This window comes from Pleurodeles waltl, chromosome 11 (assembly GCF_031143425.1).
Source record: "Pleurodeles waltl isolate 20211129_DDA chromosome 11, aPleWal1.hap1.20221129, whole genome shotgun sequence".
Classification (NCBI taxonomy): domain Eukaryota; kingdom Metazoa; phylum Chordata; class Amphibia; order Caudata; family Salamandridae; genus Pleurodeles; species Pleurodeles waltl.
In genome coordinates, this window is record NC_090450.1 from 80,194,998 (window position 1) to 80,210,782 (window position 15,785).

General features: G+C 41.2%; 1 protein-coding gene across 1 annotated transcript in view; it reads left to right on the forward strand.

Annotated features, from left to right (window-relative positions):
- The window catches only part of RFC4 (replication factor C subunit 4), an 86,015-nt gene that overhangs the window by 42,647 nt on the left and 27,583 nt on the right, over nucleotides 1–15,785 (forward strand). The window contains exons 4-6 of the mRNA XM_069213113.1: nucleotides 9,528–9,607; nucleotides 13,535–13,654; nucleotides 15,598–15,741. Of these exons, the coding sequence (XP_069069214.1) occupies nucleotides 9,528–9,607; nucleotides 13,535–13,654; nucleotides 15,598–15,741 (344 nt within the window). The remainder of the gene's footprint in view (nucleotides 1–9,527; nucleotides 9,608–13,534; nucleotides 13,655–15,597; nucleotides 15,742–15,785) is intronic.

Sequence of the window (15,785 nt, forward strand, 5' to 3'; positions counted from 1 at the left end):
GCCTATGTGCCCCTTTTGCATTACTACTTCAAAATTTACCTGACCTCCTGCCCATCTGCTTTGCCCATTTGCAGCTCCCTTCTATAATGGAAAAGGAGCCATTTGTCTTTCGACCCCCAACAGCTTCAAAGGGTACATTCTTTTAAAAAATGCCTCATTGTGACAATTTATCATTATTTGCTTTATAATTTAACCTTTCATATATTGCCATATCATATGTCTTGTAACCAGGAGTGCTCACTAGGTACAATAACTGTTTTTCGTCGTCCCAGTATCCCCAGTTTCGCTGTCGCCAATGCAATAAATAACCAATGTTCAGTAAGAAAAAGTGGGGGAAAGGTCTGAGACATTACACAAGATTGCTGTTCTAGCTGTTAGATATATTATTGTGTCCAAGACGAGTTTCAGATGCCCCAAATCAGCTCTGTATACTCCTTTAATTTTGAACATTCCCACAGCACATGCACTATATTGCTGTCTTGAGTGCTGCATCTCCAGCAGAGGGAGGATGGACTACGTTTGGCCTTGTATAACCTGTTTGGGGACCAGTGGCACTTATGGAGAACCTCGAGAACCCCAAAGTATCTAAACTTCTGACTTACATCCCTGAGACTGCTGTCAAGTTCCTCTACTAGGCTCATCCAATCCTCATACTGGAATTGTGTTTGTAAATGAGCATCTGATCCATTTCTAATTGTGAAAGAATTCCCTTCCAAAAAAAATAGGCTGTCATTCAGGACAGAGTAGATGCCTGTTATCATTTCCCCCATTCTCCTGCCATGTCTGCAAAAAATGGGTGAGATATCTGCTGAGATAGGTGGTTTCCATGGTTTCTGGATCTGTTTCAGTTGTACATTTCTCCAATATTGTGTGGTTGAAATAAATTTGTCAGAGCTCTGGGATCTTTTTAGGGAGATTTTTTTTTAATTTTATCATCAATATAATGTATCTTGTAGGTTTTCCAGATGGTCCGGCTGATCTTCCCCTCTTCCCTGCTCCCCTCACTCCCATCTCTGTATTTTACCATATGGTGCTTGGCAGAGCAAACAGTCTGAGATGTTGAACAACTTATGTGCTGTCTGCCAAGTGTATCAAGGTGATTGCAGTACTGGGTGCTCATCGGCCTTTATCTTGGTGTGGTGAGTGTAATACACAGGTAACTCCACTGTTGTTTCATGGCTATGTCTTTGTACATGAACCCACAAAGGTGTATTCCTGTGTATCTTTATCATGTTTATGATGTAGGCCAGTTGGTGAGCAAGCCATTAACACGCCATGTGTGGTAGTCTGTGCTCCAATGGTTGCCAAAAAATGCAGTTTTAACTCCTTTAGTCTAGGCCTCCCCAGATGAGTGTAATAACATCCTTGCAGCAGGGACTTGGGATTCTGCAGTGGTAGCATTCCAAAGATATCAGGGGATGTTGATATTTATGTTTTATTCCCCCTGTTACCCCCTCCCTCCCACCAAGGACAGTGAGACCATCCCTTAAAGTTATTTTTTTTCTATTAGGGAGGAGATATTATTGTCATTAAGGCAACTGTTACCGTAAATCCGCAGATATTTCAATTTAGTTTGACTTTTGAAGGGAAGGGTGCCCAGGGATGCTTGTTCGTACCTTGGGTCAAAGATGAAGTCTCACATTTAAATCAGTGGATCTTCTACCCTCAGAATTTCGAGAACTCATTAAATTAGGAACGTTTTTGAGACTCTGGGATGGCATGGAGGATTAAAGTATCATCCACATAGTATAATGCCTTTTATTCTCCATCCACCTTCATTATGGCTTAGCCTAATGGCAATGGCTAAGGTCAAGGTCAATAGGAACAATAAACATGTCGGGGGACACCCCTGCGAGGTACCACAGTGTATCAGGAAATAGGGTGAATAGTACCTCATGCAGTTGAGGCTAATGGGTATGATACATCCCCATGGTATGAAATAAATAACTCCACTCTACCCCGCCGAAAACCTTTTTTGGCATCTAGGGACAAAAACACATTTTCATCCAAGTCATCTGATAAATACAAAAGAATTCTCAAGTGGTTGGCAGAGGAACGCCCCGGCATGAATCTTACTTGGGTAGGTTGTATTGAACGGAGAACAAATTTCTTCTATCAATTTGCCAGAATTTTGGATAAGGTTTGAACATCTGCATTAATGAGTGATATTGATCAATAATTGGAACACTCTAGTAGATTCTGGCATGATGTGGGGTCAGCAAAATCTTGGATTTTGTGAATTTGCTCTGCAGATAGTCTGTCTCCTAGGCCTTTTTAAATACCAAGGCTAATACTGGGACAGTCTGCAGTTTCTTAATTTTATAAAATGTTATGGGAAATCTGGCTTCCCCTGGCACATTTCCCAGCACTCATGCTGTTAATTGCGTTTGTTATCTCGACCTATAAAACCAATGCGTCTGTTAGGTCCGATTTCTCTTTGTTAATTTTTGTTTTGGATTTTTTTGAAGTCATCTGCTTCTTCCACCTCCACACCTTGGCCATCAGCTGTAAATAAAGCTTCATAGAAAGTCTGGGATTCGGCCACATTGTCTATTAGGGTGGTAAGCGGTTCTGCTATGTTGTTTTTCTATGGCCGGGATCACCCTGTGTCTCAGCTTGTTTGAGTTGGGGTGCCAGAAGTCTCCTTGGCTTTTGACCCCTTTCATAAAGCCGTTGGCAGAGTTTTTAAACAAGTCATCTTGTGCTTGAGTGGTGTTTAATACATGAAGGTCATACTTGACCTTGATCAATACTCTCTGTGCATCAGGAGAAGGCGATGGTCCGAGCATACTTTGAGGTAAGACATCACGTTTTAGATTCTAACTAATTATTTGGATGCTGCCTGTCTCCGCGCCCTTGCAGAGTTCTTCATCATTTGTCCCTTGATTCTTGCCTTCTTAGCACCCCACTGTAGGTGTGTTAAGTTGACTGATCCATCAGCTTTGTCTAAAAACATTGGACATAAGAGGTCAACTTCTTGTCTTGGGAATCTCTATACTGGGATAAGTTCATAGGCCATTGCCGTGTGGGCAGACTTCCGGTGCAGCTGAATCTCTTCCAGGTTATGGTCTGCTACTCCTCCCAGGAATATAGGTACCTCCCCCATGTGCCACGTCATAATCAGGAATGATCTTTTCTGATAATCGTTTCATGGGAGCGTGAAGTGTGTATGTAGTTCCATTCTCTAGGGTTAGATAGTCTCCAGGATTCCACCAGTGTATTACCTAAAATGATGTCTTGGAAAATGTATCTATCCCTAACATGCTTAAGGTCTGTTTACCAGACCTATCTAGGATCGAATCTATTATGGCATTCCAGTTCCCACCAATCTGAACTTAAATGTTACCAAATGATGTAACAAATCTCACCAGTTTGGAGAAACATTCTGATTTGTCATTGACTGGGGCATAAATGAAACTCGCCACAATGCATATATTCTGTGTTTGTAACTTAGCAAATAAATAGCAGCCATCAATATTTATCGATGTCCGCATTATCTTATGACAGATTTGTGGAATAGAATCACCACTCACTTCTTCATATGGCTTAACAATGTTTTTTTTATCTGATCTGTGTCTTGGGAAGGTCATATATACAGAATTAGACTGACCCAATCTCTGTGCAGTTTCTTACATACATTCAACTTTTAACGGTGAGCTTCTGATGCTAGTGCTATGTCAGGTCTTTTATGACCCCAAAAGGAGAGCGACCTTCCTGACATTGATATGTTAATCCATTGACATTCAGTGAGACCAGTTACGATTTCTGATTCTCTGATGTCTTAATGCTGATTTAATGTACTAGAGATCTTTGGTAACTTGTATATTATCAGGTGTTCAGGTGGTACGTCCGTCCTGTGGTTCTCAGCCTGCGTGTGAGTACCCAGGCTGTTATATAATGATGTGCTGTAGTAACTAACGAGTGGCTTAGAAATATACCTTGTGTATTGCTCCTTAACCTCCATCAAGAGCTGTCTCACTATTATTGAGAGGCTACCAGAGCCTAACTGGGTATAAGTGGGTTGTGACCGTCCCCGCCCCCAACCCGTCTTTGTCATATTTAAGTAAAAGGGAGTACTCTTCATAGCGACAGATGTCCCTGACTTGTACTGTATTGAAAGTCTAATCCTGTTCACCCTAATAACTATAACTGTAAATCAAAGGCTTGCGGCAAAGTTTTTACTGCTGATGTCAGGGGCTCCGAACCACCTTCTTATTGCAATACTTGGCATGGCATTTCCCTAATGTGACATATTTGCAGTCTAAAGAGGACTTTTCCTGGACTAAACCCACTCATATCCAAAGTATGTGCATTGGGGGATAGGTCAGATATCTAAAGAAAACAAATAAAATAAATTATCTTAAACAACTTTAGCTTGCCTAATCATTACCCGTTGTGCATCGTTCTCTTAAGGGGAATCGACTCCCTCAGCCCCACCTCTGGCTCACCTCTGCCCCAGCAACTCTCTGCGGGCCTGTTTCAATCCTCCATCTACACGAAGTTTAAGAGAAAGTGTAGATCTGGCATCCCTGCTCTTTGGATTCCTCAATGACGGCATTGATGGACCCAGAAGACACTTTAATATCTGCCAGTTCTTTCAGTAGCATCACAAGTGTCCATTCTGACACCTCTAATGGGTCTGGCATGGTGGCAGCATGCAATTTTGACTTTGTTTTTACTTTTCCAGCCACTTCCTCTTAAATGAGTTGTCGAACGTGCTTTGCTTTCTACATGTCCACCCTAAGATGACAATAATTTGGGTATTTCGCCCACCCAGTTGACAGTCATTTGCTTCATCTGACTACAAGTAATGTTGCTGTACTTCCCTGCATGTTACCTTATGTCTCATGTAACGTTTCCTGAGCGTTTACTATCTGCATAAACCTAGGTCTCTAGGAGATTGAATTTGCTTGGTCTTTGTATTTCCCTATCCATTGCGCTACATAGTCCAATGGGGTGTGCAACATAGTCTTATTATTGGTGGAGGGGTGGTGGTGTAGGCTGTATTCTGAAGGCCTTTGTCCTCACCACGCCCACACTTTCCCAGATGGCTGACATCAGCAAGACCTCTTTGTTAGTTATTCAATGTTTTTTTGCCCTCCAGTAATCTAGCTTTAGCTAACAACCACCACATCTGCCCCTGAGCATTTTTCTCAAAGGTTTCCCCTCTTCCCCATCATTAATAGGAATTTGTTCTCATCACTTGGTAGGTCTTGTGCCTGCCAAGAGTCTTTCTGGAAATCTGTCTGTTTTGCTGGAGGGCTGCTGAGTTTGTTGAGGTTTTCTGGGCTGTCCAGCTGTCAGTGGTTGGTCGCCACACTTCAAAAGAGTTTGTTTTGTCCAGATCGTTCCCCACCCTACCTCACGAGTCAGTCACCTACTGCGAGGCTGACTGGCCCAGTGGATGCACTAATTTATCCGTATTGCATTTTCCAAGGTCTACCACAGTGGTTCCCAACCTTTTGACTTCTGTGGACCCCCACTTTATTATTTCTGGAACCCGGGGACCCCCACTAAATCATTATTGGAATCCAGGGACCCCTCTACTGAGTCATCACTGAAAGCTGGGGACCTAATCTGTTAATATTAATATTTTCTAAGCAGTCGCGGACCGCCTGGGGAGGCTGTGCGGACCCCCAGGGATCCCCGGACCACTGGTTGGGAACCACTGGTCTACCATTTTGACAGACGTTTGGACCTTCTACTCGGACGTTCAGACACTGACTCCCATTCTATTTGTCATGTGTCTTGCTCTTCCGTAACCCTCCGACAGTCTTGGACTTACTGACATTGTGGGAGATTCAGCCCTATGCCTCCATGCTTGTCTGTGTCAAGCCACGCCCACCCATCCACTGTCTTTTAACATCTGACTTGTGCAATTGTTGATGTGATCAATACAGGGCCATGCTGTTTCACGCATGTTTATCCTGGTCACTTTACACTATGACTTTGGTGTAGCAAAGTAAGTCAGCGCATACCCGTACGAAGCAGCTTTTCCATTCCTTGTAGGGCCTTCGCACCAGAGACTTGTAACCCTGCTAGTTGCACTCTGCACGCCGCCTCCTGCTGAGGGCAGCTCTCCTTGTCCGTCACTGCAGATCTGTTCACACAGGGAATTGCAGATGCATTGTCTTTGCCAGTGCTTGTTGTATAATATGTGCCTGGCCATTGCTATGGCCTCATAGCACTGCTGTTTTTTCTAAGTGTAGGGGTCTTAAGGTCCTGGGATCATGCTTAGACCAGAGTCTGAGTGTGCCTTCCAGGTTTAGTTGCGTTTGAGTGCTACACCGTTTTCTATATGTTCTGAAATGTGTTGTCTAATTGTGGGAGGAAAACGCTCTTTACAGCAATGCTATGTCTTATTTGTCCTGAGAAACAGTAGGTTTGGCTGAGGGCACCACTAGGCAAAGAGGTAAAGTAGTTTTGACTAATTCTTTAACACAAAAAAAACCTGTAGACCGTTAATGTGTAAATGTTGTGCCTGTGACGGAATGGTGTGGTGCCAGAATATCGATGTCAAAATATCATTTTTCTAAATGTGTTAAAAAAATATATATATTACCTCACTGAAGTTAATAGAAAATCTACACCCAGCGAGATATTTATGTGAACTATATTTGGGAAAATATATTCTGACCTGCAACTGACCGGGTTGAAGGATAAAGTTAGAGGACAGTGAGGTTGTGTGAGAGGAAATGGTGTAGTCATTATTAGCTTTTCAACGCGCTGGGGCCAGAGGACCAGATGAGCGAAATCATTTTGACATTTTCTTCAGTCTTATGGGACACTAGTGTCTGCCTTGAAAGGTCTGTTTTGCTTACTCTTCTCGTCTGTTTTGGTGTGCATTAGGAAGTTACCTAGTCCAGGCTGAGATTGCCTCAAGTCTTGGCTATGAAAGTTCTCCCCCTTAATCTTGTTTGCAATCTGCAAGCAAATTACTTCCGTCAGATTCGTCCTTGGTATTTAGAAGAAGGTCCGGTTTCCCATCAACTCCTTTCTCGTCACTTGCACCCAGTGACCTAGTACCCTTGGTTGACTCGCTTTTCTATTGGCCCACTGTTCTTCCAACATGCTTTGTTACAGAGGTACCTCCATGATGAGTGAGATGGCTTTCTGTATCTCTGGCGGAAGTCCAAAGAGAGATAAAACGGGAGAGGGCGGTTCTTGTATTTTGTGTGCCGAAAGTGTGGAATTTGGTACCCTATGTAATCGGAAACCTGCCAACGCAGCGAGTTTAGGAAATGGCTCACAACTTGTGTATTTGTCAGTTTACCTACTCTTTTTGTGGTGGCTTAAAAGACTACCAGTAGCACTCGTGCACTCAAGAGTAATGATCCCCTCCATTCACAGTTTGGTAGTAAAAGACCGCCTTAAGTGGGTCACACGGGCCCCTCACAGCTCCGAGCCCCGGTGCTGCCGCACCTACTGCACTGTTGATGCCACCGCCCCTGCTTTGTAGATGACACAGCTTCTCTTTGCTCGTTCCCTCAGTTTCCCATTGGTCTCGCTTGGTGCATTTTCCAAGTAATTAAATATGGTAATTATATGCCCAAGTTGTTAAGCGTGCACATTATTGTCCAGTTAAACTTAACCCCGATACTGGCTCTGAAGTTGTGAATCGTGTTTCTTGTGAAGCTAATCCCTTTCACTGTGAAAAGGTGTGCAAACTCCCCCGCTATTTTGCTATAAAATGTTCTTCTGCCTTACCCCCCCGCCACGGTTCTATGCGTGCCACGTTTATTTCGGGTTAAATTACGTTTGAAACGCGTTTCAGACCGTCCAGATTTTACTTCCGCGCATCTATAAATACTGCTGCAGAGGTGCACTCTGGATTGCAGCTCGCTTCGTAGGGGCCCTTAGAGCGCAGACCGAGATCCGAAAATAGGATTTAAGTAGGTGGCAATGGCTCGTCAGCACTTTGAAGGCTAGTGGTGTGTTACAACGTGTGCTAGCTGAGAAATGCTTTCGTTTTTTAACGTCACACAAATGTAAAATGTAAATAAAGTTCCTTCCTGTGAACTGGTAGTATAGGGCCGGTCACACTACCCTTGAAGCAACAATTCCGCAAGCAACTTACATTTTTACACCTTAAACAGTTTCCCAGATGTGTATTTCATGACTCTGGCGACCTGCGTCTTTTCCAGAAGAAAATGTTTTAAATAAGAGGGGGCTACAATAAGGAAATCATGTTTTTTCCAACAACAGCAGGCAGAGACACAATACGTGATAATTTGGAGCAAAAGCCTTGGGAAATTAACAGTGCATCAGGCAATATTTAACAAGCATTGGCACAACCAATAGATTTGGCTTTAAAGGAATGCTGTATGGTAATTTGACACACTGCAAGTAAATAGCAAGGGAATAGATGTGTATTTCTGTGGAAGTAAAGAACTGTAGAATAATATTGGTTTAGGTTAAAAGGTCAGGTGACGGCTGTACTGTCAAGCCAGACCTAAACACGCAGGTAGGTTGACGACTGCCCTCCTCCCAAGTGTGCAGCTGCCAGAGGAAAGCACCATGCATTTTCTAGTTATCTGAGACACTTTAATACTATCACAGTGCCATGTCTGTGCCCCTGAAAGTTCAAGCTTAAACAGGTGGATAATAAAACAACCAAAATGATCACAGTTTCGTGGAGCTCAAGCAAATATTGGTGGAGGGACGGAACTTCTGAAAAATCAAAGCATGTACTCTTGGATCCCAACACGTGGGCTGAGCCAAAGCCCCTCTCTAGTGATGCTGACCTAATTGTCTGGCGACTGCTGTTCTGTACGGTGGTATGATAGTTCAGGACTGGAGACTGATTTCAGAATAAATGGCCATTACATTTTGTGTAGGTGGATTTTGATCTGCTACCAAGCCAGTTGGGCTTCCTTGGATCCATATGGCTGAAGAGTTACAGCCATTCTGGAGCTGTGGAATTTTCCTTTTTGGTTGGGAGGCAAGAGGTTTTTTTTTTTTTTTTTTTTTTTTTTGGTACTTCGTGCACTGTGTAGGTTAGTGCGAGATTTTTAACACATGGACGTACAGATGCCATTTTAGTAAAAGTGAAAACACTTACAAAAATAAAACACCAACTCATAGGGGAAGATAATGTGGGCTAGATGGTTGTTCAGCAGCCATGGATGTCCATCAGGTGCCCTTCCCTTCACACTGACCAACCCTATTCTATAGAACAAAATCCCCAAGTCCTCTGACGTAACTCCCTGGACAGTGAAGTGATGGTGAGAGCACTCATGTGGGCAAGGGGGTAACAATTCCTTAATTTCTGATTTTTATGCAGGTTCAGCTTTTTATAAGCACTGCAGCATATCATTTACCAATAATGCTGTGGTATTAGAAAAGGATATTGGTTACAGCAAAGGTTGCTCATCAGTTGTTGCTCGCATTTCTTATCCTTGGGTGGATCCTACAAAACCAATCGATGCTGGTGCTTTTGTGCATCTTGTATTATCTCCCCACTTTACATTGATTTGAAGTGCACCGTTCCCTGCAGAGTATCTGATGTCCCATTTTTGGTTTTGCAGCTCCCAAACCTTTTGTTTTATGGTCCACCTGGAACTGGAAAAACTTCTACCATTTTGGCAGCCTCAAGGGAGCTCTTTGGGTAAGTGTGAACCAAGGTTTGTTGCATAATACAGTTTGGAATCTTTGTGCAAATGCACCACGCTCCTGTTAGCATAAGATTGCAAAAGACTTGTTTTTATACTAGACTCTCAAAATGTCCTTAACTTTGCAAACTCTCATTAACCCGGTTACTCCCTGCTTTGCTTTTTAGAGATGCAGCCTCGCAAGTCCAACAGAATGGAAGAGAGGACAGGATGACTTGGCTGAAATTATGCAAGCTCTTGCAAATTTCTCCCATAAAATGGCATTATTGATGCAATAAGATTTAGGGCAGTTGACTGAAACCTGCTAATTTGTATTGTAGCAGATACTGGCACAAAGAGCCAAAGTCTATTGGAACTAATATTCAACTTTGAAGTGGACAGCATTTCAAAATGTGTTGTAGCAGCAGAATCCTCTCCTTCAGAGTTGGTTAGAAACTCGTTTGTAACCTAGGTCTCATTCTGGTTACCTTTACCTCTCCTGATTGTGTTGGAGAAAAGGTTGTAATTACCCTACTAAAAAGTATTGTTGCACAAGAGCATGATTGCAGGTAACTAACAAAATAGAATAATATGTACTTTGTGTCGTAGGTTAATGTGCTTCCAAGTCCTCAGACTAAATCTGAGGATCAGTCGCGTCTAGATGTCTTGGAATCTCTTCTAACCTTTCTTCAGCTACTGGAAAAGAATTCGCTTAATGTTTTCAGTATAGTTCTTGTAAACCAAATAAACTTAACAGTTTATTAATAATTTGTTTTTATGATGGCTAATAATACACTGAATCTTTTTGGGTGTCTGACATAGGCTAGGGATTGTATTTTGCCTTCATCCTATAACTCCCAGCTGTTTTTCAGTCTTGAAATTGGACTGGTAAATCATTCATTTGGAATGGAGCTGGAGTGGGACCACATTAGTTATATAACTTTAGTATATTAATTGGATATACAAAATTTAAATATATATTTTTTTTCTTTGCCAAGGGACAATTGTGTAATGTAGTTTGACGCTTTGAATGTGACTGAGATCCACTTCTGATATATGTCTGGTTTGTAAATCTGAAACTTGTAGATTTAGAAAGCTATTCTCATTTAAACTGTTTCCAAAGCATTGTTCTAAGTAACTTATACGCCACTTTTTGTAAGTCTGGGACCAGTACAAGATGTACCAATAACATTGATAGAATCAGGATTGGTTGAAAAACAATTTCACGGTTCTGTACAAAGTGTTTTTTCAATAAAATAGTAGTAATCAAAGAAGTATTTAGTAAGACAATTTCAGAGTGTTGTACAGAATGTTTCAATGACTATTACGGTGTGACATGCGCAAAGGTGTATAAATAGACAGTAATGTGAAAGCAAGATGGGAAAATAATTGTTTAATGTGTTTAGATTAGTATCAGTCCACGAAATAGGTGCAGGCAGTGGTTCCCAAACTGTGGTCCGCGGACCCCCAGGGGTCCGTGACACATTCCCATCGGGTCTGCAGGCCTGTGCTGTGAGGAAGGCACTTCTCCAGCTGGGGCCTCTGACAAACACGTGTGCGTGTTTTCATATTTATTACTTCCTTTGATGAGCAGTTTTAAACGCACTGCAAAGCTCCTTGTACTACAAAAATAAAAGCGTCAAGCTAACTCAAGTGATTAATGTATCTGCTGGAGAGAGATGGGAGTTTTGTGCAGTGGCAGTTTTGACTCAAAGGTAGTGCAGATGGTTAATATGCCTGCTGCAAAGAACGTGACTCATGCAAAGGACAGTATTTTATGTGCATGGCACAGTGGGTTACTGCTTTTGTCACAGAGGTTATTTTGTTACTATGCAGTTCATAATCCTAATATATCACAGTGAGCTGTGAACTTCCATTAAACAGCTGCATGCAGACCGCATGGCACAAATTAGAAAGTTTTTTTTGTTTCCCAGTCTTTCATTTTCCTTATGCTGCTAAAAAAAGGTTTGCTTGTGTAGAAATACATTCTTATTGCTAACGTCATCGCTAATCACTGTGCTGTGTTCTGAATCCTAAGTTTGTGCTTCTCCTGACCAAGCATTATTAGAAAATGCCTAACAGTGTGGATGACATGTGAATCCTACACCTTGTAGTCCACTGTAAAGTGCCCTGATACCCTATAGTGGTATGAGAGGTGCTATAAAACAAATCAAGTACATGTGACAGTGAGGCTAGGGAGAGATGAGAGGCCCTTATGGTTTACTTCCTTTCCCCTTCACTTATTTATTTCGAAAAAGCTTTCTCAGATCTTTCATACCTAAAAAATAAAAACCGAAATTGCTCCGGAACTGTAGAATCCGACCTGAGGATTCACCTTTCCTAAATAAAACCAAACATTGAAAAGATAGTTGCTGAGATGCACCGCCAACCTTCCCAATAAAATGTTTCGTTTTTTGCATATTTTTTCAATATTAAAGAATTTTTCTTTAGTAATTTGAGTATTTGGTGTGTACTTGTTATATTTTTTGCGAATTACTGTTTTAATGTTTGAAAATTAAATCGTACGAATTGCTGGGGGTCCCCGGCTTCCAGTAATGATTCATTGGGGGTCCTCAGGAGTCAGAAGGTTGGGAACCACTGGGTGCAGGGATATAGAGTCTAGTTGTTGAAAAAAGTATGAATAATCCTTTATGATATGTCTTAAATAAGTAACCAGGTTTGCTTCTTTTACATCTAGTTATTAAACTATTGTGATCAAGGGAAGAATGAATAGGCCTTCCTTAACTTGTAGTAATTTGGTATTTCAGTAATTTGAATATATATCCCTAAGGACAGAAGGGCTCTCATGCACAGATGTTGCTTACAGTGTATAAACTTGTATTTTATCCAAGTGCCCTGACTGTGTGAAGTCTTTGAAGATGTGATGGTTTTGAAGGGGTTACAAGGACAAGATTTGGAGGAGGTAGAACAATAACTGTCTAGCCTCCTTATCGGCTGAGAAACACTGAGCAGTGTTTTTGATCACTAACCTGCTTTAGATTGTTTATTGCAAAATTACTTTCTATGAGGTGTACAACATTTTCGCCTGTCTCTTTGCGACAGCCATTCAATCAATCAATCAAAAAATTTATTAAGCGCGCTACTCACCCAGAAGGGTCTCAAGGCGCTGTCCCCCAAAGCAGGTGGGTTAAGTGTTTAGCCGGCCAGATGTTGCACTCCTCATGTGGTTAAGAAACATTATTGGGAATAGTTTGCAAATGATGCTTTTAATGCCCCAAGACATGGTCGCCTTTGGACATTGTAGTAACCAGTGTCTGATCACGGAGCCCGGCCCTGTACCGTTTTCTTGTTTTGACACTTATAGTACTTCTTGTCTGTGGTTTTCCAAGAAAGCTCTTCTTACTGAGAAAGTCACCACATTTGGCCCATTTGTGTTTTAGAATTTGTAGTCTTGTGGATAATTATTTATATTATCCAGATGTTGTTGTTCACATAAGCAACATTCTTTTTACAAAAGGGCCTCTATATAAACTGATGCCAATAGAAACCTTGTTCCAGGTACTTATGGTTTGGACGATTAAATTAGAGGCATGTGCAAGACCAAAACGCTGTACTACACATTTGGCTTCCACCCTTATTGGAATGCCCCTGATCCAGGTTAGTCATTCTTTTCTTTCCTTAGTTGGCATTTTTCTGTGACATGAACATCCCTGTTGCTGTTAAGAAAGAGCGTACCTTATTCGGCAAACTATCATTTGAGCACAGTAAGTGTTTCAGCATTCCCTGGACATGCTCCTTTTAATGTCTGTCCATTGTCCGAAGGTGTTACTTTCCAAGGGGCAGCTACAAGCCTCGAATAACCCCTTGGAAATCGTACGAAATGCCTTGACTAGGAGACTCTGTATGGAGAAAATGTATTGTTAGACTGAGAATAGTAAATGTATGCATAGTATCAATGCTGTTCCTTTTTCATTGCTTTGCAGGCCTGATATATACCGCCAGAGAGTTCTTGAGTTAAATGCTTCTGATGAACGAGGAATACAAGTGATTCGAGAGAAAGTAAAGACTTTTGCTCAGCTGACTGTGGGCGGTAGCAGACCTGAGTAAGCAGTTAACCTTTTTGGTAGCACTTGTATATAAAACTCCAATTTCACATAAATAATAATATAAGACTCATTTGGGATGCTCAGTTTTCAGCCTATTCTGTAATTTCTTCAATGTAAACTTGTGCATTGCTTTCCTCTGTAGCGAGATTTCTTTAGTTCAATTACTTTCTTGTCTGCACCGACATTTTGTGCATTCACTACCCTTTCCATGAAAAAATATTATTCTATAGTATTCCTATTGAGTTTGGCTGCACCCATTCTGAAAGGTGTAGTTTTTTTTATACCCTGAAAATGCTTGCCTTATTCTACGATATGAATGCTACAAGAAACTGGGGACGTGGCGGGGACCATGTCTGTCTATTTACTGCAATTTGTGCATGTTTGGGGATCTCTAGTTTTTAACTGTACCTATGATTTAAGAATGCATTGTTTTATAGTAACTCTTTATCATGTATTTGCACTAATCATTCTACAGATGTGCCTTTCAAAGCAGGAGACGGTGCTCCATGCAAGGCTCCACTAGCAAGCCTTCGTTTATTTGTTGGTCATATCACTTCCAAAACTCTCCAGCATGAGATCTTCTCGCCCACGCTGCCAAGGCTCACTGTATAATCACATTTGTGTCCTCTTATATGGTAACTCTTAGATCGATTTTGCTTTTTGGTAGACTTTTGCCCTTCCATTTAAGACACATAGATATGTACACTAAATTTATGACATTACCTAAGATTTAAATGTCCATATTTAATTTATGCAAAAAGAAGTATTTAATTTATGAGCAGCTGCTGGATATTATTAAACCTAAGGATTCTTTATAATATCGGTAAGAAGGGGGCAAGCCAGACTTCCTCATCACATGATTCATTTTCTAGTTGACACACACATCGTGTAAGCCACATTCTTTTTTTTTTTTTTTTTTCTTCAATAGCCAGCTTCGGATAGAAAGTGAACTGCATTCTTTACATGGAAATCTTGGCCTTCTGTTATTACATTGACAGAGTAAACATGCCAGGTTTTGTGTGCAACTTGAAACAAAGCGTGTATAAAAGGAGTGCGTGCGTTTTGTGCACATTAAGAAGAAAAGGAATTTAAACGTTTCTGTGCAAATGTTAGTGTAAATAAGAAATGTGTATTTCAAATTAGATCAAAATGTTAAGCACTTTTTTGATCTTGTTATGAGGCATATATTCAAAAACCTTTCACCATTCTGGAAGTAAATTGTCATGAATACATACAGTGTTTGTTAGAAGAACCAGTGTATTTGCGTCGCACACTGTTCACATTTTCTACTAAACTACTTTCTACACCTTGTGTCAAACCGCCTCGTTTGTGAAACCTTAAAGTGATATTTAGTAAACCTGTGTGTGCCCAACACAAGGAATATCTAGCCGCAAAACATATTTATAACAGGTTGTTCCTTATTTGGACAGAGTTGTGTTTCCTACTAACTTGACCAAAAACTTAAACCATTGTAAAATTTTTATATTGAGTGCAAATTAATATGAATCTCTCACATAGACATTAGTGAGCTTGCCATTTGGATAGACACATCCAGGGTGAAAAAAGATAAGTGGAATGTTTTCTGTACATTGATTGGTTTATCAGATCTGACCCCTACATCAGCTACAGTATTATGGGAGCTTGCACTCGCTTTTCGCTGAAGAATAACTTTCTGACTTTATGGCTTACAATCATTGTGGTGTCATGATGCCATGACATATACCACTTAGATGTCAATGTCAGGTGGGCTTATCCTTTCAGCTGAGAATGATGTGTAAATCTGGGGTAGAAATAAAGGCATAAATGATGGAAAGCTAATCTTGGATGCAGTCAAGATGTGGAACACTTGAGAACTCATTTAGCCAGTAAATAACAGCATATATGTTTTATGCTCTCTGTTATTGCCTGCTTTGAAATCTGGACTTTCCTTTGTATTTTAGTGGCAAGCCTTGTCCTCCCTTTAAGATCATCATTCTGGATGAAGCAGATTCAATGACCTCTGCAGCCCAAGCCGCTTTGAGGCGCACCATGGAAAAAGAATCCAAAACGACTCGCTTCTGCCTCATCTGCAATTATGTTAGCAGGTAATTCCCAGTGGTCCACTCCAGTATGTGTTTTGAGTGTAGCA